The following is a 23457-nucleotide window of genomic DNA, read 5'->3' on the forward strand; positions in this document are numbered from 1 at the left end:
CAGTTTTAACCACAAACATTATATTACCAAAAACTTTTATGCAGCAAATTGTACCAAAAATAATGCATTTTGGGAAGAGCTTTAATTCTGCACAATAATTAGTTTCCATTTTTGTGAGAGATAACTACAAACACAAAAACCACCAAACACAACATTTCAGCTTGAGAAACACATAAATCAATATGGCACCTGTTTGGTTTGTTTCTATCAAGCAATCACAGTGCAGGACAAATGTCTCACAAACATATTTCTGGCTGTAAACTAGAATGCTGTGAACGTTTATCACAGTATTTACTAAATATTATTTTTACTATTCTGTCAGATGAATAGCCTGAGTGATTGGAAGATATGGAACAATGAGGCAGTATGTTGATTTCTGTGTTTACAAAGCTAAAGGGCCGTATTTTGTGGTTTTAAGTTTATAATTGTGTGATATGAAAAGATGCATTTTAACTAATGTATCACACTAAAGATCTCTCCAAAGCACAATGTTTTTTCTAATGATTTATAGCATAGGATCTGACAGAATGAACAGTAGGATTTGAAAACAAGCACAAGTATATTTCTCAGGTATTATGCAATATGAGGATTTTGGACAGGCTTGAAAGGAGATATGGTAGCACTTGTGTGGATGCAGAAAGTAGTAATGTTACAGAAGTTATGGGTGTAATGTAGCATTATCATCTCCAAGAACTTGTGAAAATGTGTGTAGATTTTCTACAGTGCCAGACAAAGTAAGTGTGTGCTATACTGAAGTAAATACGTGTGTACATTGCTTCATGAGTGATTTAAGTGGGATAATATCTAGTCCATTGGGTGATAACAGGACTCTTTTAGAGGCCATGGAGCCTAGGCCAGATGTATAGGGAAGTGCATGTGCCGATGATTTTTTGTATCATGCAGAAAGGAAATGCACACTGTAATTTTGTTGTGATACTGCAGAGGATGCACAAGAAGCTACCAATAAAGCTGACTGTATTGCAGATGTTGTGAATAATGAAGTGGTACAGATGCACTTATTTCCAAAGGATGCAGATTCATTGCAATCTGTGGTGGCACTGCATCCTTAGAAGGGGGAGGGTGTAGGTGAAGAACAAGGAAAAATTATAATGAGACTGTTAGTCATGTCAACAAGGCAAAATCCTTTCAGGACGGTGTTCCCACATATCAGGAGGATCGTAAAAGTGGTGACACTTGCAATATAATATGTACTGGAGATATGATGGGCCATCATGCAAAAACTGAACTATGGCGATATGTAATGAAACTTGGGGGAACAGTCTTCCAGGCGGGGTGAACTGTCACCAGCGATAAAACAGCCACATGGTTCATCTGTCATGAAGACTGAACCAATTAAACTGTGGGAAAAATCATTAAGGTTCAATTCATATGATGTAGTACCACAACCCATAAGGAAATGTAACATTTCAAGAAGAAACCAATGTGTGAATGAATAGTGTTATAGTGAGGGAAATGAGGGGAATTAACTGTCAATGTATTGTGTGTGATACTAACATATGTGGGTTTTGCTTGCACATAGTTATAGGGACATGTTTTTTAGGAAAATGGAAGAGGAACAGCTGTTGCAGAGAGAAAGTTTTGGTTAGTGTAACAAAAGAGAAGGTTAAGAACTGGCTGCATGAAAAGAGATGGTGAAGATAAGAAACAACAGTTTCAGACCACTTACTATTAAGGATGATTCATTAAGGGTAATTTGTTAAGAGAGAAAGACTCTTTTCCACATCTGTTGGTAATGATGTTAGAGGGCACATTATTGTGCATTAATATTTGTTATGATTAATGGCTTACATATGTTTTTTCAATGATTAGGATGCTTAATGGATGCCGTTGCAGATTTCTTGGGTGTTCTGTGAGACTGGATCTTGTGAGATAATGCAGGGATGGGAATGTAAGAGATTAATGACATAGTGCTCAAAGCAATTTTTGCATGATGATTAGTAAAGGATTTAAGCAATTTACAGCAAATTGAAGATTTGCCAGTGATTAGAGGGATTAATAGGAATTGGTGTTAACAGTTTTATTTTGTTTTGTGTAATTTTGTGTGGAATAATGTTTATTTCACCAGTGTGCTTGAAATAACTTTATATCATAAAATGGAAGTAACAGGGAACAAGTTTTGAAATACCAGCTTAGCATAATATATAAGTAAGCAGGACCACCTGTTGTGAAGAACAAGCCGTAAGAAAGTTTGTGAGAGGGAAAGCATTCCCCAGTATTTTTGGTAATTTGTTGAATGAAACGTCAGGCAAGTAAATTAAGTATGCATGACTTTCTGACAGACATCAGCACCTTCCTGAGTAAATCAATTTATCATTAAGTAGTTGGTAATGAATGATACACAGGAGTGAAGAATCTGGTAACATTACTCTGTTAGTTTGTAAGTGGTCAGTTAAGGAAGCTACTGGTCATGGGGAAAATGGAGGTGCCAGTGGGGTAATATGCACATTAAGTATGCAGTCAATGAACCTTGTGGTTTAACTTATGTTCTTAAAGAAAATATACTGTACACAATTATTAGTTTCAGAATGTATGTTGAGTCTTTGCAGAGTGACTGTGAGCTAACATCTGGAGACTGCATCTACCCGAGGGGGGAGGTGCGTAGTGCCATGACCATATTTTGATGCTATTTAGCAAAATAGTGACAATGCCACTGCTACTGGAAAAGGCCATGGGACTGTACATGCTCAGCACTAGTCAAATGTTGTTATGTCAGATGCAGCAACGCCACTGGCTAATTACAACACTGCAGGCCAGACAAGATGCCAACACCATAATAACAATGACACATTGGAAAGGTAGAACTACTGCAGCATTGGTAGGCCAATTACTACACATCCAATTCATGGCCTTGTTTTGGCCTACATGCTTGAAAGTGATGCTTTGGCAAAACAAGTTTGCACTCATCATTTTAGGCAATGGTATAACAGTCTGGCAGCCACCAACTACAAGGAGATGTCTACGTTTGTCTATGAAGTGACATGGTTCTACAAGCAACCACCACGAGACTTGGTCTCCACTAACTGCAGGCCAACGTCTGTCTCTTAGTCCAATGTTGTGGTTTAGTGCCTTCCAGTGGTGGGCCACTTCCAAGATCACTTCAGCTACAGCCAGCGATCTACATTGAATGGTAGCCATTAATGACCAGGGCGGTGAAATTGCTCAGCCACCAATGCCTGTGAGGGGAAAAAAGTCATTGTAGGATGATGGTGGGATACCACACCTTCTGCAGTGTCCTGCCCTGGGCAGCAGAGCTGTGCCTAGATGGCATACAAGTAGCCGCATACTCTGCAGGTGAGCATTTCCATTGAGCCACTGACATCACAGCACACTACAGAGCACATATCGTAGAGGGCATTAAAGAGTGTTGCCACCACAGAGTGCCATCATGAGTGTTATAGTTCTTCAATAAAACGAAAACAAACAAACACCATCCAAACAGACCTTTTAGGCCAGTGTCATCCTCAGCCAATAAGTGTCAGTGAATGCAGATATGGAGAGGCATGTGGTCAGCACTCCACTCTCCCAGCCATAGTCAGTTTTCATGACCAGTGCTGATACTTCTCAATCAAGTAGCTTCTCAACTGGCGTCTCAAGGGCTGAGTGCACCCCACTTGCCAACAGCAGTCGGCAAACACAGATGGTGACCCATCCAAGTGCTAGTCACGCCCAACAGCACTTTACTTCAGTGATCTGACAGGAACTGGTGTTATCACTGCAGCAAGGCTGTTGGCTCCTCAATAACATGTATGACTAATAATGACGTGCCTCTGAGCAACCATCAGCTATCATCCTGACAACAACCTCCCGCTTTAACTCAACACTGCCAATGGAGAGATCATCCGCCCCAGGCCCCTACACAAATAATATACTGATGAGCCAAAACTTTAGGACCACCTGCTTAATAGCTTGTTTTTCCATCTTTAGAACAAAATACATCACTGATTCTGCTTATCAGGGATCCGATAGTTTGTTAGTAGGGTTTTGGAGGTATGTGGCATTAAATGTCTATGCACAGGTCATGTAATTTGTGTAAATAACAGGTCACTGATTTGCATATGTGGTGATGGCACTTGATAGTGCCCCAGATTGGTTCCATAGGATTTACAACAACGGAATTTGGTTACTGAGCCATCAATGCGAGTTCACCATAATGCGACTCAAACCACTGTATAATGGGCGTTCAAAAAGAAACAAGCCAGAGGCATAATTACAGAAACCATTACCTGTATGTTAGAAGTATTGACCACGGCTTTTGAGACACTTGTCCGACTGTGACACAAGGCAGTGAATGTCTGTCTCATAAAATTCTCAGGGCTGTGATGTTAACCAGTTCCGCACGTACAGCTGGATGTCACCATCCAAGGTGAATTGTTTGTCCCTTGGAGCCTTTTTAAGGGGACCAAAATTTCATTCCTTCTGATTCACTTCCTGCAGCATGGGACAACAGTTAATGTCCAGCGCTACTTGCAAACCTTGACCATCCTTCACCAAGCGATCAAATCAAAACGACCAGGCAATCTCACTCATGGGGTCATTCTGCTCCACGACAAAGCAAAGCCTTATACGGCCAACACAGTCACGGCAATCCTGCAGAAATTCAAATGGGAGCTTCTTGGCCACCCTCCATACCGTCAGACCTCTCTCTCTCTGATTACTCCATTTTTGGTCCCCTTAAAAAGGCTCTGAGGGGCAAATGATTCACCTTGGACAACAACACCCAGCTGTACATGTGGAACTGGTTAACATCACAGCCTCAGAAATTTTATGAGACAGCCATCCACCGCCTTGTGTCACAGTGGGACAAGTGTCTCAACAGCCAGGTCAGTACCTCTAACATACATGTACTGGTTTCTGTAATTATGCCTCCAGCTCATTTCTTTTTGAACGCCCCTTATAGCATGGTTCTGGTATCGAGATACAGACAACTATACTGCTGAAAGATCACAATGTATGATGCAAGATGTTCTTCAAAACATTTGTGCATGCACCACTGCTGCGCTCTTTTGGCAGAGATACCACAGATCACCTTCTAACCTACTTTACAGAGCAGACAAGGCTCTGAATTCCACTTTCTGTGAAGACTCATGGATGTTCAATCAAATTTAGCACCTAGTGGTAGTTTCACTGTCATTTTACCTCTTTCTGTAGATGCTCACAACAGTAGCATTTGAACATTCGACTAGCTCCATCATTTTTGGGATACTCGCTCACAGGCTCTGCGTAACAATAATCTGCCCTTTATCAAAGTCATTCATCTCAATGGATTTCCCCATTTTCAGCCATAGCTTGGCCTCTCTGTGTCTGCTCCACTTACATACTTTTGTTACTATGTCAGGCACCCACAACGCCACCAGGCGGCATCCAACATCACGATGGGCAGTGGTCATAATGTTCTCCTTATCAGTGTAAAGAAAACCCTGTTTGTACTATCTGTGACTTTTTTGAGGTCTTGATTGTGCTGATGAAAGATTGTTTAGCCAGTTCCATTGCATGCCTACAGTCATGTGCCAAGAACAAGAAGTGGAGAAACCTTCTCAGCATACTTCACTACAAGAATAATACCTAACACAGAAAGAATGAACATTAAATACAGATTCCTTCAAAGTTCAGTTCTCGTGATTGTAATATGTATGAATATTCTGTTCAAAAGTTTGGAGAGTCTGCCTAGAATTTTAATGTTTACAGTTGGCACAATGTGACATGATGTATTGAATCAGGCTGTTTTCTAGAGAGTGACAGTGTTCAGACAGGCAAAAAAATTTATAAATGTCATGACAATTTTTACGAAGAAGATGATGGAGTTACATTAAATAAAATAGGGATGTTGACTCTATGCCAGTTGAATAATGAATGATTGCTTTTAATCAAGAATCATTTCAACAGCCACAGATAACCATGCATTCAACAACATGTAGTGGATAGTGGTGCTTTCTAAACAGCTCTATAAATCTGGGGCCCTCTCAAGGTTTCTATGTAGATGACAATTTATTTCTGAAAATGTTTCCAAAAAGGGGGGACAAAAAGTGAGTAAATACATGTATATGTCAGCCACAGCCTCTCAGTTCAGAAACCTCAACTTAAGAAAACACTGGCCGTCAAAGTCTACATTGCATCACGAATAGATGTAAAGTGTAAATACTGAGATCTTCAGGAAAATTGTTTGCAATGCAGATCCAAACAAATTGCACCTATGCAACATTTGTACTAAAAAGTGTGTTTCTCCTATCCATCAAATGATGTAACCATATACATAAATGTCAATCAGTTTTCAAAAATTTTACATCATTGTCTGTCAGCAATGTTATCTGGTAATGGAGCAAAGCCTCCAAAATGTGTTACAATTTTAATACGTTTTAATGTTCAGTGTATGGTTATGAAGTACTTACTTATTTATAGTTTAAATACAGAGTGATGGGAGCAGCTTATCTGAAGCATATTTCTTGTTTTTTAGGGTTCTGTACCTCAATCGGTATAAACAGAACTCTTAAAGGATTGCCTTGTTGTCATTCTGTCTGTCTGTCTGTCTGTTGGTCTGTCTCTCTCTCTCTCTCTCTCTCTCTCTCTCTCTCTCTCTCTCTCTCATGGCTAAGACCCATTTTTCTCAGGAACAGACAGACATATCTAGTTGAAATTTATGTCACATACTAAGGTCTATGGGCCCTTGGTGGTGTAAAACAATTAAGGGGATATGTATGTGAATAACTGTCAAAAGATCAATTTTTTTAATTTTTGTCTTAAAAAATTCTCTGTAGTTTTCTGAAGAGGAAAAGTTTACTTTCAAGATAATGGACCACAGAAGGTACCAAATTAGAGGAATTTAAAAGTGGCTGCATGCACCATGACTTCCCCATGGCATGCAGTCAGCTCTGTTAAAAATAAAGTTTGTGAATTCAAATCTTGAGCTGACACAAAAATTAAAAAAAAAATAGAATGTGTTGGACATGTCCAGAAAAGGTTAGCTAGAAGACTGAGGAACTTGAAGAGGAATATGAAGGGAAAGAAATTAGCCGATGGTAAATGGCTTACAGACGAAGAAATAGACAGGTTGCAGAATTATTATGGACAAGCCATAAGACAAAATAAAAATGAACTTGAGGGAATGAAAAAGGCACTATGAGCTACCTTCTTTCATAAATCCTCCACAGATGACAATGCATGTGATGCACTCTGCCCATCTGGCAGTGATTTGATGGTGTGGCTGTTACTCAAGGGGGGACTGATGACCTCAGCAGTTGAGTCCCATAGTGCTCAGAGCCATTTGTTACTCAACGTGAGGCCTACAACCATAAACATTCTTTGCCATTTGCTATAATGGAAGTTGTAAAACCTATATACGGGGATATTAGTGACACAAGATCATTAGAAAAATGTTTACATGGTAGGACTCAAAATCCAAATGAAAATTTCAATAACTGTATATGGGAACAGATACAAAAACTGTTCTAGGAGAACAAAATACTTTGAAAATAGGTATGCTAAATTCTGTTCTATATTTCAATGATGGTTAATGTTATGGAACTGATGGGAGTGCCTGGTGGACTAAATATGCATAGAGCTCTAATAGCCACTGACTAAAGGAGACTCTTTGAAATAGAAAAATCAGTGTGGGAAGCCACCAAAGAAGCAAGAACGAGAAGAAGAAATGTGAAAAAGAGAAGAAAGGAAGAACAACACAGGAAACAAGATGAATATGGACCTGGGATGCATTAGTGCCATGCAAGTTTAATAGAAAAAGCAAGTGTTAACTTTGACTTGAATTTCCCAAAAGTTAAATTATTTCATGTACTGTTACATATTGGCTAAAAACTATTAAAGATAAAGAGCTGGAATTTTGTATGCTGTCTTAAAACATGCTTAACTGAAAAGCAGATTACTCTTGTGACTTAACTTTCAAAATAAAATGCTTTTTTGAAGAAAAACCCTGAATTCATTTCCAAAATTTTTGATAATCAAACTTAAAATTTTTTTGTACCACAATTTATGACAGCACCATCTTTTCAATAGTCTGCTTGAAAGATAATAGTGTAAAGAACTTACAGAAAAAAATAAACCTTCTACTTTCTTTGTATTTTGAGTAATGTGTACCTACGATGCACGTAAGTAATTAGCATTGTTTATTTTTATTGCAACAAAAAAAAGGTGTGAAAGATAAAGCTGTGGTTCACACATACAAATGTTCCCAAAAGATGTTTTAAAAGAGGTGAGCATTATATGGGCTTACAAATTTTATTCTTTGAGTTATACTGTTTAGAAAACTGACAATTTTTTGAAGGTTTCCCCTGGTATTCATGGACCAGTCCCGTTAAGCTTCTAAGTTGAATGCAATCAAAACATACAGCCATTTATGTCACATATTTAGATACTTGCAAACTCACACACCAAAACATATTATGGTACTTCCCACTGACCTAGAATCATGAAATTTGGCAACAAGCAAGGTTTCACATTATGACTAATGGAAAAAATCCAAAAAATATTAATTTGTAATTATATCACAAGAAAAAAATATTTTTTGTCATTTTTTATCTGTCTGTCTGTTAAGATGTCTTGTTTGCGTATCAAGTTAAAATTTATGTTAAGTTCAAATTTATGCTGCATACTAAGGTCTATGCTCCCTTGGCATTGTAAAATATTTAAGCTTTTAAGTTAATGCAATCAAAAGATACAGCCATTTGTGTCACATATTATGAAACTTGCAAACTCACACACCAATACTTATATGGTACTTCCGATTGACATAGAATCAGAAATTTGGCAAGAAGCAATTTTCCACACTATGCCTAAAATTTTTAAAAAATCCAAAAATAGTTAAACTGTAATTATAGCGCATAAAAATATATTTCTGCCATTAGAACTTACACTGCATTCACCATCCATCAAAAACTTAACAGAAAAATATTACTGCATGCAAACGTAAATTGTAAATTGTAGTCATGTTCTACTAAAATAATAAAAAATATGTTATTAAATCTCCTCTCTCTACATATGTAAACAGAAGTCCCCTGCTCACTTCATTTTGTATGTCTGGGCTAGTGTCAGGAGCTACTGTAGAAATTTTGACATGGTCTTGGAATCCCCAGCACCGATATCTTGCCTATATGAATACTCCAATACCCATAACAGGCAAAAATCATCAAGACTCTCAATTCCTGGGGTTGATGAACTACACACACACACACACACACACACACACACACACACACACACACACACACACACACAATTAAGTTAGTATTGAGCCCCCAGTGCTCCGTTCGCAAGGGGTTTTTTTTTTTTTTTTTTTTTTTTTTTTTTTTTTTTTTTTTTTTTTGGGGGGGGGGGGGGGATGTGGGAATGTGTTACTCATGTCATCATCATTCCTTGTCTAAAGCCCTGGAGGAATTTACCACCTGCTATAAAGAAAATCACCTAATCACCTGAATCCAAATCCTACCAAAACTCAGACCTAGCAATTTCGCCTCAGGAACAAATAAGCAGCTAAAACTCTTCAAATCATCTGGGAAGGAATTGCTCTTGAAGACTGTCTGACTCCAAAATATCTGGGAGTGATTCTGGGCCATATCTGTACATACAAGAGACAGAAAGTGTCTACCAGAAACAACACAGTACAGTAACTGACAAGTTGAATACGCACCATGAGAAATAGTGTGCTAACACTGTGTTACACCTGTGCGGACTATCAATGTTCAGCATGTTACAAGTCCAACCATGTCAGAAATATATATGTGGTGCTTAATGAGACCTGTTGCATTATCGTGCATCATTTAAGACCTACATCCATTGGTGAACTCTGCTGTCTTGCTAGTATAGCCCCTCCTGAAATTAGACACGAGATAGCTGCCTCATGCCAGGAAAGCAAGGCTGGGACTATAAAAGTCCACCCTTTATATGGCTATCAGCCAGCACATCATCAGCTAAAATCGAGAAAAAAGTTTCTTGGCAACTACTGAAGCTGTTATAGGAAAACCAGAGCAAGCAAGGATCTCAAAGCTGCAGGGGAAATGTCTACATCCTGGCTATTCAGAGAAGTGAATGCTCTCAGCAGATTATGCTCTAGTACCATGAGATGCAAAACCAACCTGCAGAAGTTGGTCCTTCCTGTGGAGTAAGTTTTTTGCACGTGTGGTACTATTTTGACTAACAACTATCTACTACAATGTTCTTCAACTCCAGCCACATGCACCATGAGGGAGACCTGATGAGTGGGACAATGAACGCACTCAATGTGGCCAATTTCTAGTCAATCAATGAATAAAATGGTGTCAACACTCAATTTCCTTTTGTTGATTCTATACTTTGTACTTCTGACAAAATAATAAATGAAAGAAAATCATTTTCTATTCCTGTTTTTTGGCTGAGGGCTGTTCAAACATTTTAAAGTTAATCAGGAAGATGTCAGTGTGCATGCGTCAAATGTAGCCTACTGTAATTTTAAGTTTCTTGCATCATAAATGAAAGCCAGGTTTAATGCCCTTGCTTCAGAGACTGAAACAGTACATGTGATGTAGATATTCTTATGGACCTGATGTAAATGCATGACAAATGAAACTAAGTTCATCTGTGTTACTAGCACCACAGATAGTATTAATATATTTTTTAATCTATGTATCACAAAGAAGCATAAGTTTATCTATAACATTTGTAGTGTTGAAACACATAGTTACATCTGTGATGTATGCAGTCAGATGCACATGATGTGTCACTGTCTCAGCGGCCAGAAACAGGGGTTATGGGTGTGTGAGTTGTGCTCATTGTGAATGTGTGCATGTTTTATACTTTAGAAGAAGGCCCTGTGGCCAAAAGCTCAAAGATGTAGGTCTTTTTGTTGTGCCTGTCTGCAGCTCAATGTCTCCTCTATATGGTGGGTAGCACTCAATCCCTTCCAATAGTCTCATTATTCCATACTGGATATATTGTTGCTTCTGTAGTGACATAGTCTGAAGGACAATGAATAGAAATAACTGCTACAATACAGTACATAAGGTAACTGAAAGAAATAAGCAATGAGATGAAGAGAAATGACACTATTATCCAAAGACAATAATTACACTAAAGTCACTGCGATTTTCTATGGTCCTCTGGATACCACAAGAGGCAGGACATGGTTTTTAATAGGATGTGTGACCACCATGGATGGGAATGCTTGCCCTGTATGTGCTCCTATGCTGGTCACAAGACTAGTAACCAGTTCTTCTGTAAGTGTGTTCCATTCCTCAACCAGTGTGGTTGACAACTGCTGGATGGTAGTTGGTTCTTTTGAATGTGCTTCAGTGCCTCTCCCCAATGCATCTCACACATGCTCAGTGGGATTTAAGTTGGAGGAATGGGCACACCAGACCACTTGCGAAATATCCCCTTGCTCCCATAACTTCTCCACCTGTGCTGCTCGATGCAGTCGTGCATTGTCATCCATAAAAACAAAACAAAGTCAGGGCTAAATGCACCCCTGAAAAGATGCACATGGGGAAGGAGTACAGTATCGCAATAACATGGACCAGCAAGTGCACCGTGTTCAAAGATTGGTAGGTCACAATTCTCACACAACACTGTGATTCCGAATACCACACCACTTTGACCACCAAAATGAACATGGTCGATAATGCTGCACATACCCTCATATATATGTAATTTGTTACATGGATTAATAAAGATATCAAATCAAATCAAATCAAATATCTAGAAGCGGGAACATGTAATGTGCCCAGGAACATTGTCAACCGCGATCATTTTGGTGGTCTAGATGTTACGGTGTAGGGATGCATAGTGTTGTATGGGCACATTGACCTCACAATTTTTGAATACAGTGTATGTACCTATCAGTGTTATTGGGACACTGTACTTCTTCTCCATACGTGTTTTTTCAGAGTTTCATTTGGCCATGACTTCATTCTATGTTGACAAACACGACTGCTTTGAACTGTGCAGATCGAGGAGCTCTTGGAGCGAGAGAATATTTAGTGAATGGACTGGCCTGCCCATTCCACCAACTTAATTCCATTCAGCATGTGAGGGATGTGTTAGGGAGAGGTACTACAGAACATCCACATGCACCAAATAGCATCCAGCAGCTGTCAACAATGCTGGTGGAGAAACCAAACACCCTACCACAAGAACTCCTTACCATCATTGCGGCCAGCATGGGATCACGCTGGAGAGCGTACTTTGCCATCTGTGGTGATCACACACTTTATTAAGAACCGTGTTCCATCTTGTGTAATGTCCACAAAACCATTATGAATCATTGTGACTTCAATTTAATTCTTCTCTTTGAATAAAAAAAGTATTTATGGCTGTCTCGTCACATATTTCTTTCAGTTAGATTCAATACTGTACAGTAGCAGTTATTTCCATGTATGGTCCAAGTTTCATCAAGCCATGTTACTTGGCAGTGACACCTCATGTGAAAGTTACTTTCATCCTTAAGATTCACCCACCAGTGTATAATGTGGCATTAATTGTGACAGCCCATTTACAGTGCATCACAGCAATGTTTGTGGCAACACCTTATCATTCAAATAACAAGACCAGTTCTATTAGTCTAAATGCATATTATAGCTTCTTTTATAAGCAGTAAAACTCATATGAATATCTGTGGACAAGTAGATCAAACTCCTTTGCTCTGATATCACTTAGTTTCATGTAGCCTTTATTGATTTTAATGAAACTGTAAATTTTAATTGGTCTCAATGTGGAACTATATTTTAAGGGAAGTATATCTTTTAAGTATGTTGGTTTACTATAAACTGTAACAGAGAATGTTAAAATTGTATTTCTGATGATGCGAGTATGCTGAGACTACAATGTAATAATAATGTGTAGCTACAAAAGGAAAGTGAAAATTTCTATAAATATATAAGGTTTATTTCCCATTTTTTCATTTTCTTTGTTATTTGTATATAGCAAAATGACAAATCTAGAGGCCACAAAATACTATCTGTAGTGGTGGCCACAAGAAGCAATGAAAAATTTATTCTTTTCTGAAACACCTTTTTAGGTGTCTATTTCTATTAACAAGTACAGTAAAAATCATGAAGACAAAATAACTAGGAAATGATGGCATCTGAAACAGCAGTGTTAGCTTACCTCTTGAGGTGGTACTGGAAAGCCACATGCTCCAATGGTATTGAAAACATGCATTGCAGTTTTAAGATAAATATTTGTCAAACGATACCCTCGAGCATTAGGCTTTGAGATATGTATGCCTTTTAGGTATTCATAGTCATGTTCATTAATAGTTATAGCCACGATAATGAACAAATCAACTTCAGTTTCCGTAATGAATACCTCGTCAACTTCCTGAAATGCAAAGAATGAATAAGTGATCTTAAAAACAGCATTGCTTATATTTAAAAAGAATACTGAGAGAGAATATTTAAGCGATCAATGCCATTACTATGTAATTTTACATTGTTTATGGCCAAAACTGTTCATTTAATCAATTATAAGGCAGTCATGCTGAGGTCTAAAAGTATAAATAATACAAAAAACTGGGCAGTTGTAGAACAAGCATAAAACCAACAGCAATTTGTGTCAATCTGACAGTGTGACGTCCCTCAACTTTGCCACACAGCCATGAGTACTTCCTCAAGGTTATAACATCACATAGTGTGTGTCACCCCATATATACTGTATATCATTATACATTCTCCTCCCATGAGAGGAAGAGGTGTAACCTGTTAAAATTGTTAACTAGAACAAGGCATAGGTATGCAATGTGGTTCCTGTGTTGCAGAGTACGATAAAGAATTATTTTAAGAGCGACAAATAAAGACAGATGTCATACAGGTGCAGTCAATGACCCAAAAGGCTATCTCCAGAACATCACTCAAGTGTATCGAGCTACCATAGTCATTCAGACTTGAATCATAACAGGTTGACCAAGGATCACAAGCCCTCAGCAGCACCATTCTCTGACAGCAACACCATGAAGCAACTTTCTGGCTGACTACTGGAGTCACACCTAGCAACATCATAAGGAGTCCACGTTTTAAGGCCAACTGTTTACTGGTAGTAACTGAACACTGACAGTAACTACACACAGATTACCTCTGTACTTGAGTGCATTCTGTTCATCACTGTGTAACAGTGGACTGGCGTAAGGTGGAGTGAGAGACATGTTCTTGGACCAGTGATGGTGTGATGGTGTGAATGAGCATCAACGCATTCATCAACAACTTGTCAAACCATTTCAGTGTGGTTAGTTGTAAAGGTTCATACAACATATTAATGGTCAGCATCTACCACGCACTCTGGTTTTCTCATGTGTTTGTATTAATATCAGTAGTCAACATATTTAAACTTTTTTTGGATCTGGTTTGCAAACTGATGGATTTACCTAATTTTGGGGTGCTGAATTCACTGGTAAAACCAGTTTTTTCTTTAACACTTTAATTTCATAGATACACAGCAGAATCAAAACAATACTGGTGAACACTGACAGAATTAAAACAAACAATAAATATGTATCCAGAACTTTAGAACTCAATATTATTTAATATGTATATATGAACATGATGCCAATAGAAGGCCTCAATTATTTCACACATATTTTCAACTCTAAACTTCTTTGATAACTGAAAAATGTGACCATGGTACTCTTCTTTTGTCTGCTGGTTCATCACTCTCCCATTAGACTTCAACAGTGGTAGCTCATCGTCAAAAGGTTCCAGTGACCTTCATAATGGCTTTCCATCACACAGAAATCTCAGTGAAAGCATTCATCCTGCTCATCACTTATGGCTCCCAGATTTTCCAGAAAACAAATCAAGGTAGGAATGTAAAAAGAGAATTTTAAGTAACATTCTAAACCTCATGTTCTTGCACCTGTCAAACAGATAATTCATAATGGAAACCAAGGTGTCATCTCTTCTGCTGCCCGAAAAGTGTTTCCCAATTGCTTTGAATGAGGACCAACAGCAACTTCAATATTTGTGGCTTTGGTATCAAAGGTTGAATCTTTCAGCAATTTTATTATCTGTTATCCAAAAAATATACCTTCTTTCAGCTCTGCTTCACTCAATTTAGGAAACTTTTCTTTCAAATGTTTCAAGGCCTGACACAAAAATACCCTTAAAAATTAGAATTCTTTTGTGCTACATCACTTTGAAAGGTGGATTCAGGTTCTGCACACCATGATACATACTATTTGATATATCACATCCTAGATGCAAAACAGCTTATTAGTAGTGTAATTGGTTGGTTGGATTGGAGAGAATGAGTAGTATAATTAATGTAAAATATGACTCATTTCTCTTGATACTTTTCTTCCTTGCCTTGCGTGTTTCCCAATGTTCATTCTGTTCCATTTGCAATGTTCTTTCAGAAAACCCAGCTGTAACTCTGATCAGATATTTAATTATTACAGACTTAATTTATCAAATTACATTGCAGAATATTAAGAAACCTAATCTGCAAGCACAAAATCAGGTTAATTTGGAAATAAAGCTATAAAAGTCACATTAAGTAACAAGACTTTCATTTTAAATTTCACAATTTTTCATTAAATTTGTAATTCACATCTGAACAACTATTAAACTATAGTCCTTTGGTATCAAAGACCAGCCTTAAAAAAGCACACTAATTCATATGTAATTGCATTGCTTTCACTTCCTGGCTGTCTTATAGAGTCTGCAATCAAGGCAAAGAGAAGCACCAAGTGTGCTACTGTAAGAAATAAGCTTTACTACTACAAAATGAGGAAGTATGAAAGATGACGGTGCTTTCCGGGAAGGCTACTGCCGTGGTAATACCTGTCGGGCACTTCCACTTTCATTTTGTTTTGGTGATTATCATACAATTTCATTCGTCTTTCGTATATCTAAATTTTCCCTCATTGATATTAACCTGATGGACTATTAAAATTAGGATAAACCACTGATTGATCTAACAGTACTTGCATGACTTGAGTAGCAGCAGTAGAATTAAACTCGGCTATAGAGACAGATTTTTAGACGCTGGAGGTGACAATCGCATTAGGGGCAGCTTTAGAACTTTCCCTGAGCAGCAGGTGAGTTCTCAAAACGTTCTCATTGCTAGCCTTCCTTTGTAGTCACCGAAACTGGCTGTGGGCCCTGCAGGGCAGTGGTTTATGAGCCACAATTCTGGTGGTTGGCCTTGTTCCACTAGTGGCCAAAGCAAGAGGGTGGGAAGGCCATGGCTGAATGCGAAATGACACTTTTTTAGAAACTGGCAGCACTGGGCATCTTGGTGCTGGCCTAACCACTTTATTAGCGAGTGGACATGGTGTGGGAGTCAGAAGTTCAAGAACATCAGGGAGAACAGCTGTTTTTTGGAAGATGTTGAACAATGATAGATGCTGTGGCCACACATTTTGGACATCGTAGCACCTACTGCATCGGCATCCCACTTTACGTCAGCCATCACAGGATGCCTGGATATGTTCACCAGGAAAACCTATGTCATCTGTGTTGTCAAAACAAAGACTTATTGGTGGCCACAACACAACACACCTCCAGGTCTCCACCAATGGTCCCCAGCGACCGCTACCCATTTGTGGAGCCTGCAGAACAGCTTCACCTGAGGGCATAGCTAGCCTAGGAACTAATTTGCTGCACCAGGCACGTGATCGCAAATAGTTCTGGCAGATACATCCGGCAATGGGCCTTATAAAGTGGCACACTGCCAGCAAAAGGCAGTTCGACGCATCGCTCAGAAGGATACAGAGCTGCCGCCCCGGCAGCCATGGCCAGACGCCTCTTCTAGTTGGCCAATCTCCTGGTATAGTCAACAAACCTCTTGACATTGTAGAACTGTTTGTGTTGATGCCCGCCCTGTGAAAAGTTAGGTCTTTTTATTATTATTACTATTTTGTATTTGTGTCGATCTGCAGTTGGAATCGAGTCGTTTGTTCTTTTGGATATTATATTATTGTTTTGTTTTGGTGAGTCCAATAAACTGTTTCCAGACCTGATTTTTCCACATTTCTATTCTGATAGTGCAGATACTTCAGTAAAGGCATGGACTTGCTTCTTGACTGTCGCGGAATACAGACACCAGAGCTCTCCCATTTTTATGGAGAGAGCAGTTAGTTGTAAACTCATTCGGACACCCGGGTGAAACTTCAATATTTTTGTCGATGTGGAACAATCGCAGGCGGATGTGAGATTATCTCCTGCTGTACGATGTGCTACCGAACATTGCAGCTCTGGCAGCGTCACATGCAGATGATGACATCTCATCTCTCACCAGCTATATCAGTAATGCTGTGCATCTTCAGCAAATTCAGAATCTTATCAATTACTTTCATGACCATCTTTTTTATAGCAGCCTTGTACTCGCAGCAGTTGCTCCCAGTGTTCATTGCATGCTTAATTATATTTTGACATGAGAGACCAATCAGTGGAACAATACATTAGAGCGTGCTTGCCTTGACTGGCATTCTTCCACTCACAGCAGCCGGCCTCATCTACATGTAAATTCCAGTTAGGTTCTCCAAGTATATTGCCAACCAACCTGTATTTGTGTTAATGAAATGTTATACACTTGAAGTTTCTGTTTATATGGTTTTTCTCTCTTGACTTTGATATTAGTTAATAAATCTCTATGTGATGCTGTAGGTACTTGTTATTAATTTTTCAATGACACCCATTCTCATTCCCTGTGATGTCATTTATTTTGTTGTGGGTTTGAAGGAGTTAAATTAATTTTTTGTAAAGTTACTCAACTAATTAGGTGATGCACATAGGGGCTACTATTTAACAAATGTCAGATTTCCTTGCATTACTGATAAATGTGGCACCTCTTGGGCGTGGTGGTTATGACTTTTTAGTCATTTGGCAGATGGAGAATTGTCACCACCATAGGCCAGCTTGCAAGTATAGCCCACAGCTCTTATCTTTTTCCAGTAATAATACATAATTTCAAGCTTTGCTAAATCCAAATCCTTATTCCTCTCAGCAAAATTGTAAACAACACATTTATTGACACAATGTCTGTTATCAGAATGCTGAGGAATCACATATTATTGTACACCACTGAAAGGCTGCTATCTAACAGTGCTGCACCAAGGAAAATTTGGCAGAATATTATAAGCATGTGATACCTTCAGTTTCTCAGGATTAACTGGGCAGTGAGACTGCAGTACCATGACACTGTAGCTATTTATATGGGTCTGTATGTGTGCTCTGAAGAAAAATGCACATTTGTAAACTGACGTAAAATATTCAAGTTCTTGTTTGTATGAGTATAGAACTCTCAACAACTCTGGTACATGGGAAGCAGTTGTCTTTACTTGTGCTATTATTTGATAAATTAATAATGTTGCTGTAATGAAGTATGGAAACTAAGCTTAGTGAAGGTGATTCCTGCACTCGTTTTCATCATCAACATCAAACGTATTTTTGTACCTGAATTTAAAATGATAATTGTGATGAAAATGAACATTTTTTGGTTTCAGTCACATGCCCAAAGCAATAATATATAACTATATAGCAGAGCATGAAATGAAGTGAGATGATTTGTTGGCACTTGAGAGTGAGTATATGTGAATGTCTCATTTCAGAGACATTATGAGATCTACTGCAACTGCAGGCTTAGTGCCATGAAGTCATTATGACATTATTACAAACAACTGTGCTCTTCTGAAAAAAAATCCACTGCTTATATAAAATACAGAGCAACCCACTATGGTATGATTACAATAAACAGCTGCAACACTATTGCTTGAGTGGAACAGCTGAATTGGAAAATACAGGGGTTTTGCAATAAGTAATGCCCCAAATTATCATTATTTTTATTACTACAGCCATTAATATATATAAGGAAACATACTTTTAGATCATTCAAATGTGATGTTTCTTTCACGTGTGTACAAAGTTTTAAACAATTCCAACAGATGCAGAACTGTAGTGAAGCATCAAAATGGCATCTGCATAAGACACTCATTAGAAGCAACATACTGTAATTGCATTCTTGGTTGCAGAAAAAGAAACCATGGAGAACATCCATAAATGTTTGTGTGCAGTTTGTTGTAAAGATGCAGTTGATAGGAGTACTGCTGGTGATGGGTAAATAGAGTTTAAGTGTCAGGAAGCACATAACTGAGCTCCACAATTGACGATGTTTGGGACTCGTGTCACAGCCTATGCTCCCCACATACTGAATCATGCAGATGTCATTATTCTTGCAGACTGTCACATCAAAACTCAAAACTTAGCTCTACAGCACTGCAAATGTGAGTGCAATGAAAATATGACTACTAGCACAGGACCAAAGCTTTGTTGTTGTCTTCAGTCCTGAGACTGGTTTGATGCAGCTCTCCATGCTACTCTATCCTGTGCAAGCTTAGCTTTAGCCAACAGGTAATACATGCTGTCACATAATGCTGGTGTAAGGGCATCAAACATCATAGCAAAAGAATTTTTAATTGATACTGTCACCAAATTCCAACTGTTAAGAATACATATGTTCTGAGAGAAAAATTGTGGCAAATTATTTATTGAATGACTCTCATACTTATACTTGCAGCTCTGGCTATTGTGTATGAGACTTTGCTTCAGCTTCTCCACATCTTACTCCACCATAAAAGTTTATTTTAAGTCCAAATGCATAATGGTAATTCATACTTAAACCATTATACTACTCCAATAGTCTTCCAGTTACCCACAAATTTGAAGAATCCAGCACACTAGTTGAAAGTGATTACATAAATTGAACATATATATACTTGACAAGCCACCTTGCAGTTGAGGTGGAGGGTACTTTGTGTACCATTCTCAATTCTCGAATTTCTGTTCCAGTCATGAATGGTTTGCAGGAAGAACATTTGCCAGTAAGTCTCTAGGGGGGCTCAGATATTTCTAATTTTATCTTTGTGGTCTTTTTGCAATATATTCACAGGAGGAATCAATATATTTGCTGACTCTTCTAGGAACACACACTCTTGGAACTTTAACAGAAAACCACACCATGATGCAGAATGGCTCTCTTACAGCATCTACCTGTGGAGTTGTTTCATCATCTCCACGACACTTTCATGCTTACTATATGAACCTGTAACAAAATGTGTTGCTTTTCTTTGGATCTCTATTTCCTATCTGGTATGGATTTCGTACTGACGAGCAACATTCAAGTTTTGGTCCAACTAGGTTTTCGTAATCTACTTCCTTTGTTGGTAGGCGACATTTTATGAGGATTCTTCCAATGAATCTCAGTTTGGCATCTACCTGTCCTGCAATTAGTTTTGTGTGGCTATTCCACTTTAAAATGTTGCATATGCATACTACCAGATATTTTATGAAAGTAACTGCTTCCAGTGACTGTTCTGCACTCATGTAATCATATAATAATGAATCTCCCTGTCTATATATGTGCAATATATTACACTTGTTTATGCCAAAGATCAATTGCTACTCCACGCACAAAACTCTTGTCCTCTGCAGATCTCCCTGTATTTGCCACAATTTTCTAGTGTCGCAATTTCTCTGTAAACAACAGAATCATCCACAAAAAGCCTAATGAAACTTCTGACATTGTCCACTATACCATTTTCACATATACTGAAAAAAGTAATGGATCTACAACCTCTGTTGGGGTATGCCCAAAGCTAGTTTCACTTTCCTCCACTGAGAATGACATGCTGTGTTCTGTATGCTAGAAACTCTTCAGTCCAATCACACAGTTGGTCTGATATTCTGTACATTCATATTTCATTCTTAGCAGCAGTGTGGAACCGCATTAAATGCTTTATGAAAGTCAAGGAACATGGCATATAGTTGGGCACTGGTATCTACTGCTTCCTGGGTCTTGTGGACAAACAGAATAAGCAGGGTTTCTTGCAGTCATTGCTTTTAGAACCCATGTTGATTCCTAAAGAGGAGAATTTCAGCCTCCAGACATATCATAAAATGTGAGCATAAAACATATTCCAAAATTCCACAACAGGCTGACATCAGGGGATAGGCCTACAGTTTCCACATCTGCTTGATGACCCTTCTTGAAAATGGAAATGACCTGTACTCTTTTCCAATCATCAGGAACACTTCACTTCTCCCGAGATCTATTAGCATACTTTTCGTGGACTATGTTAAGTGTGCAGCCTTCAGGCTCATGCTAAACTTCAGTGCTATGAAACCTTTCCTAGTATATGTGGCACACTGTTTGGCTCACTGTTATTCCTGTCTGCATCTACCCCCCATGAACCACGGACCTTGGCGTTGGTGGGGAGGCTTGCGTGCCTCAACGATACAGATAGCCATACCGTAGGCGCAACCACAATGGAGAGGTATCCGTTGAGAGGCCAAACGTGTGGTTCCTGAAGAGGGACAGCAGCCTTTTCAGTAGTTGCAGGGGCAACAGTCTGGATGATTGACTGATCTGGCCTTGTAACATTAACCAAAATAGCCTTGCTGTTCTGGTACTGCGAACGGCTGAAAGCAAGGGGAAACTACAGCCGTAATTTTTCCCGAGGGCATGCAGCTTTACTGTATGATTAAAAGATGATGGCGTACTCTCGGGTAAAATATTCCGGAGGTAAAATAGTCCCCCATTCGGATCTCCGGGCGGGGACTACTCAGGAGGACGTTGTTATCAGGAGACAGAAAACTGGCGTTCTACAGATCGGAGCATGGAATGTCAGATCCCTTAATCGGGCAGGTAGGTTAGAAAATTTAAAGAGGGAAATGGACAGGTCAAAGTTAGATATAGTGGGAATTAGTGAAGTTCGGTGGCGGGAGGAACAAGACTTTTGGTCAGGTGAATACAGGGTTATAAATACAAAATCAAATAGGGGTAATGCAGGTGTAGGCTTGATAATGAATAAAAAAATAGGAGTACGGGTAAGCTACCACAAATAGCATAGTGAACGCATTATTGTGGCCAAGATACACACAAAGCCCACGCCTACTACAGCAGTACAAGTTTATATGCCAACTAGCTCTGCAGATGATGAAGAAATTGATGAAATGTACGATGAGATAAAAGAAATTATTCAGGTAGTGAAGGGAGACGAAAATTTAATAGTCATGGGTGACTGGAATTCAAGCGTAGGAAAAGGGAGAGAAGGAAACATAGTAGGTGAATATGGATTGAGACTAATAAATGAAAGAGGAAACCACCTGGTAGAATTTTGCACAGAGCATAACTTAATCATAGCTAACACTTGGTTTAAGAACCATGAAAGAAGGTTGTATATGTGGAAGAACCCTGGAGATACTAAAAGGTATCAGATAGATTATATAATGGTAAGATAGAGATTTAGGAACCAGGTTTTAAACTGTAAGACATTTCCAGGGGCAGATGTGGACTCTGACCACAATCTATTGGTTATGAACTGTAGATTAAAACTGAAGAAACAGCAAAAAGGTGGGAATTTAAGGAGATGGGACCTGGATAAGCTGAAAGAACCAGAGGTTGTACAGAGTTTCAGGGAGAGCATTAGGGAACAATTGACAGGAATGGGGGAAAGAAATACAGTAGAAGAAGAATGGGTAGCTTTGAGGGATGGAATAGTGAAGGCAGCAGAGGATCAAATAGGTAAAAAGACGAGGGCTAGTAGAAACCCTTGGGTAACAGAAGAAATATTGAATTTAATTGATGAAAGGAGAAAATATAAAAATGCAATAAATGAAGCAGGCAAAAAGGAATACAAATGTCTCAAAAATGAGATCCACAGGAAGTGCAAAATGGCTGAGCAGGGATGGCTAGAGGACAAATGTAAGGATGTAGAGGCTTATCTCACTAGGGGTAAGATAGATACTGCGTACAGGAAAATTAAAGAGACCTTTGGAGAAAGGAGAACCACTTGCATGAATATCAAGAGCTATGATGGAAACCCAGTTCTAAGTAAAGAAGGGAAAGCAGAAAGGTGGAAGGAATATATAGAGGGTCTATACAAGGACGATGTACTTGAGGACAATATTATGGAAACGGACGAGGATGTAGATGAAGATGAAATGGGAGATATGATACTGCATGAAGAGTTTGACAGAGCACTGAAAGACCTGAGTTGAAACGAGGCCCCGGGAGTAGACAACATTCCATTAGAACTACTGACGGCCTTGAGAGAGCCACTCGTGACAAAACTCTACCATCTGGTGAGAAAGATGTATGAGACAGGCGAAATACCCTTAGACTTCAAGAAGAATATAATAATTCCAATCCCAAAGAAAGCAGGTGTTGACAGATGTGAAAATTACTGAACTATCAGTTTAATAAGTCACAGCTGCAAAATACTAACGCGAATTCTTTACAGACGAATGGAAAAACTGGTAGAAGCGGACCTCGGGGAAGATCAGTTTGGATTCCATAGGAATGTTGGAACACATGAGGCAATACTGACCCTACGACTTATCTTAGAAGAAAGATTAAGGAAAGGCAAACCTACGTTTCTAGCATTTGTAGACTTAGAGAAAGCTTTGGACAATGTTGATTGGAATACTCGCTTACAAATTCTGAAGGTGGCAGGGGTAAAATACAGAG

At 38.8% G+C, this 23457-nt stretch overlaps 1 protein-coding gene across 1 annotated transcript in view; it reads right to left on the reverse strand.

Moving 5' to 3' along the window:
• LOC124723176 (constitutive coactivator of peroxisome proliferator-activated receptor gamma-like) overlaps positions 1–23457 on the reverse strand; it is a 735979-nt gene that overhangs the window by 23901 nt on the left and 688621 nt on the right. Inside the window, exon 13 of the mRNA XM_047248371.1 lies at positions 13105–13317. Coding sequence (XP_047104327.1) covers positions 13105–13317 — 213 coding nt within the window. The remainder of the gene's footprint in view (positions 1–13104; positions 13318–23457) is intronic.

Source organism: Schistocerca piceifrons, chromosome X (genome assembly GCF_021461385.2).
Source record: "Schistocerca piceifrons isolate TAMUIC-IGC-003096 chromosome X, iqSchPice1.1, whole genome shotgun sequence".
In the NCBI taxonomy this organism is placed as follows: domain Eukaryota; kingdom Metazoa; phylum Arthropoda; class Insecta; order Orthoptera; family Acrididae; genus Schistocerca; species Schistocerca piceifrons.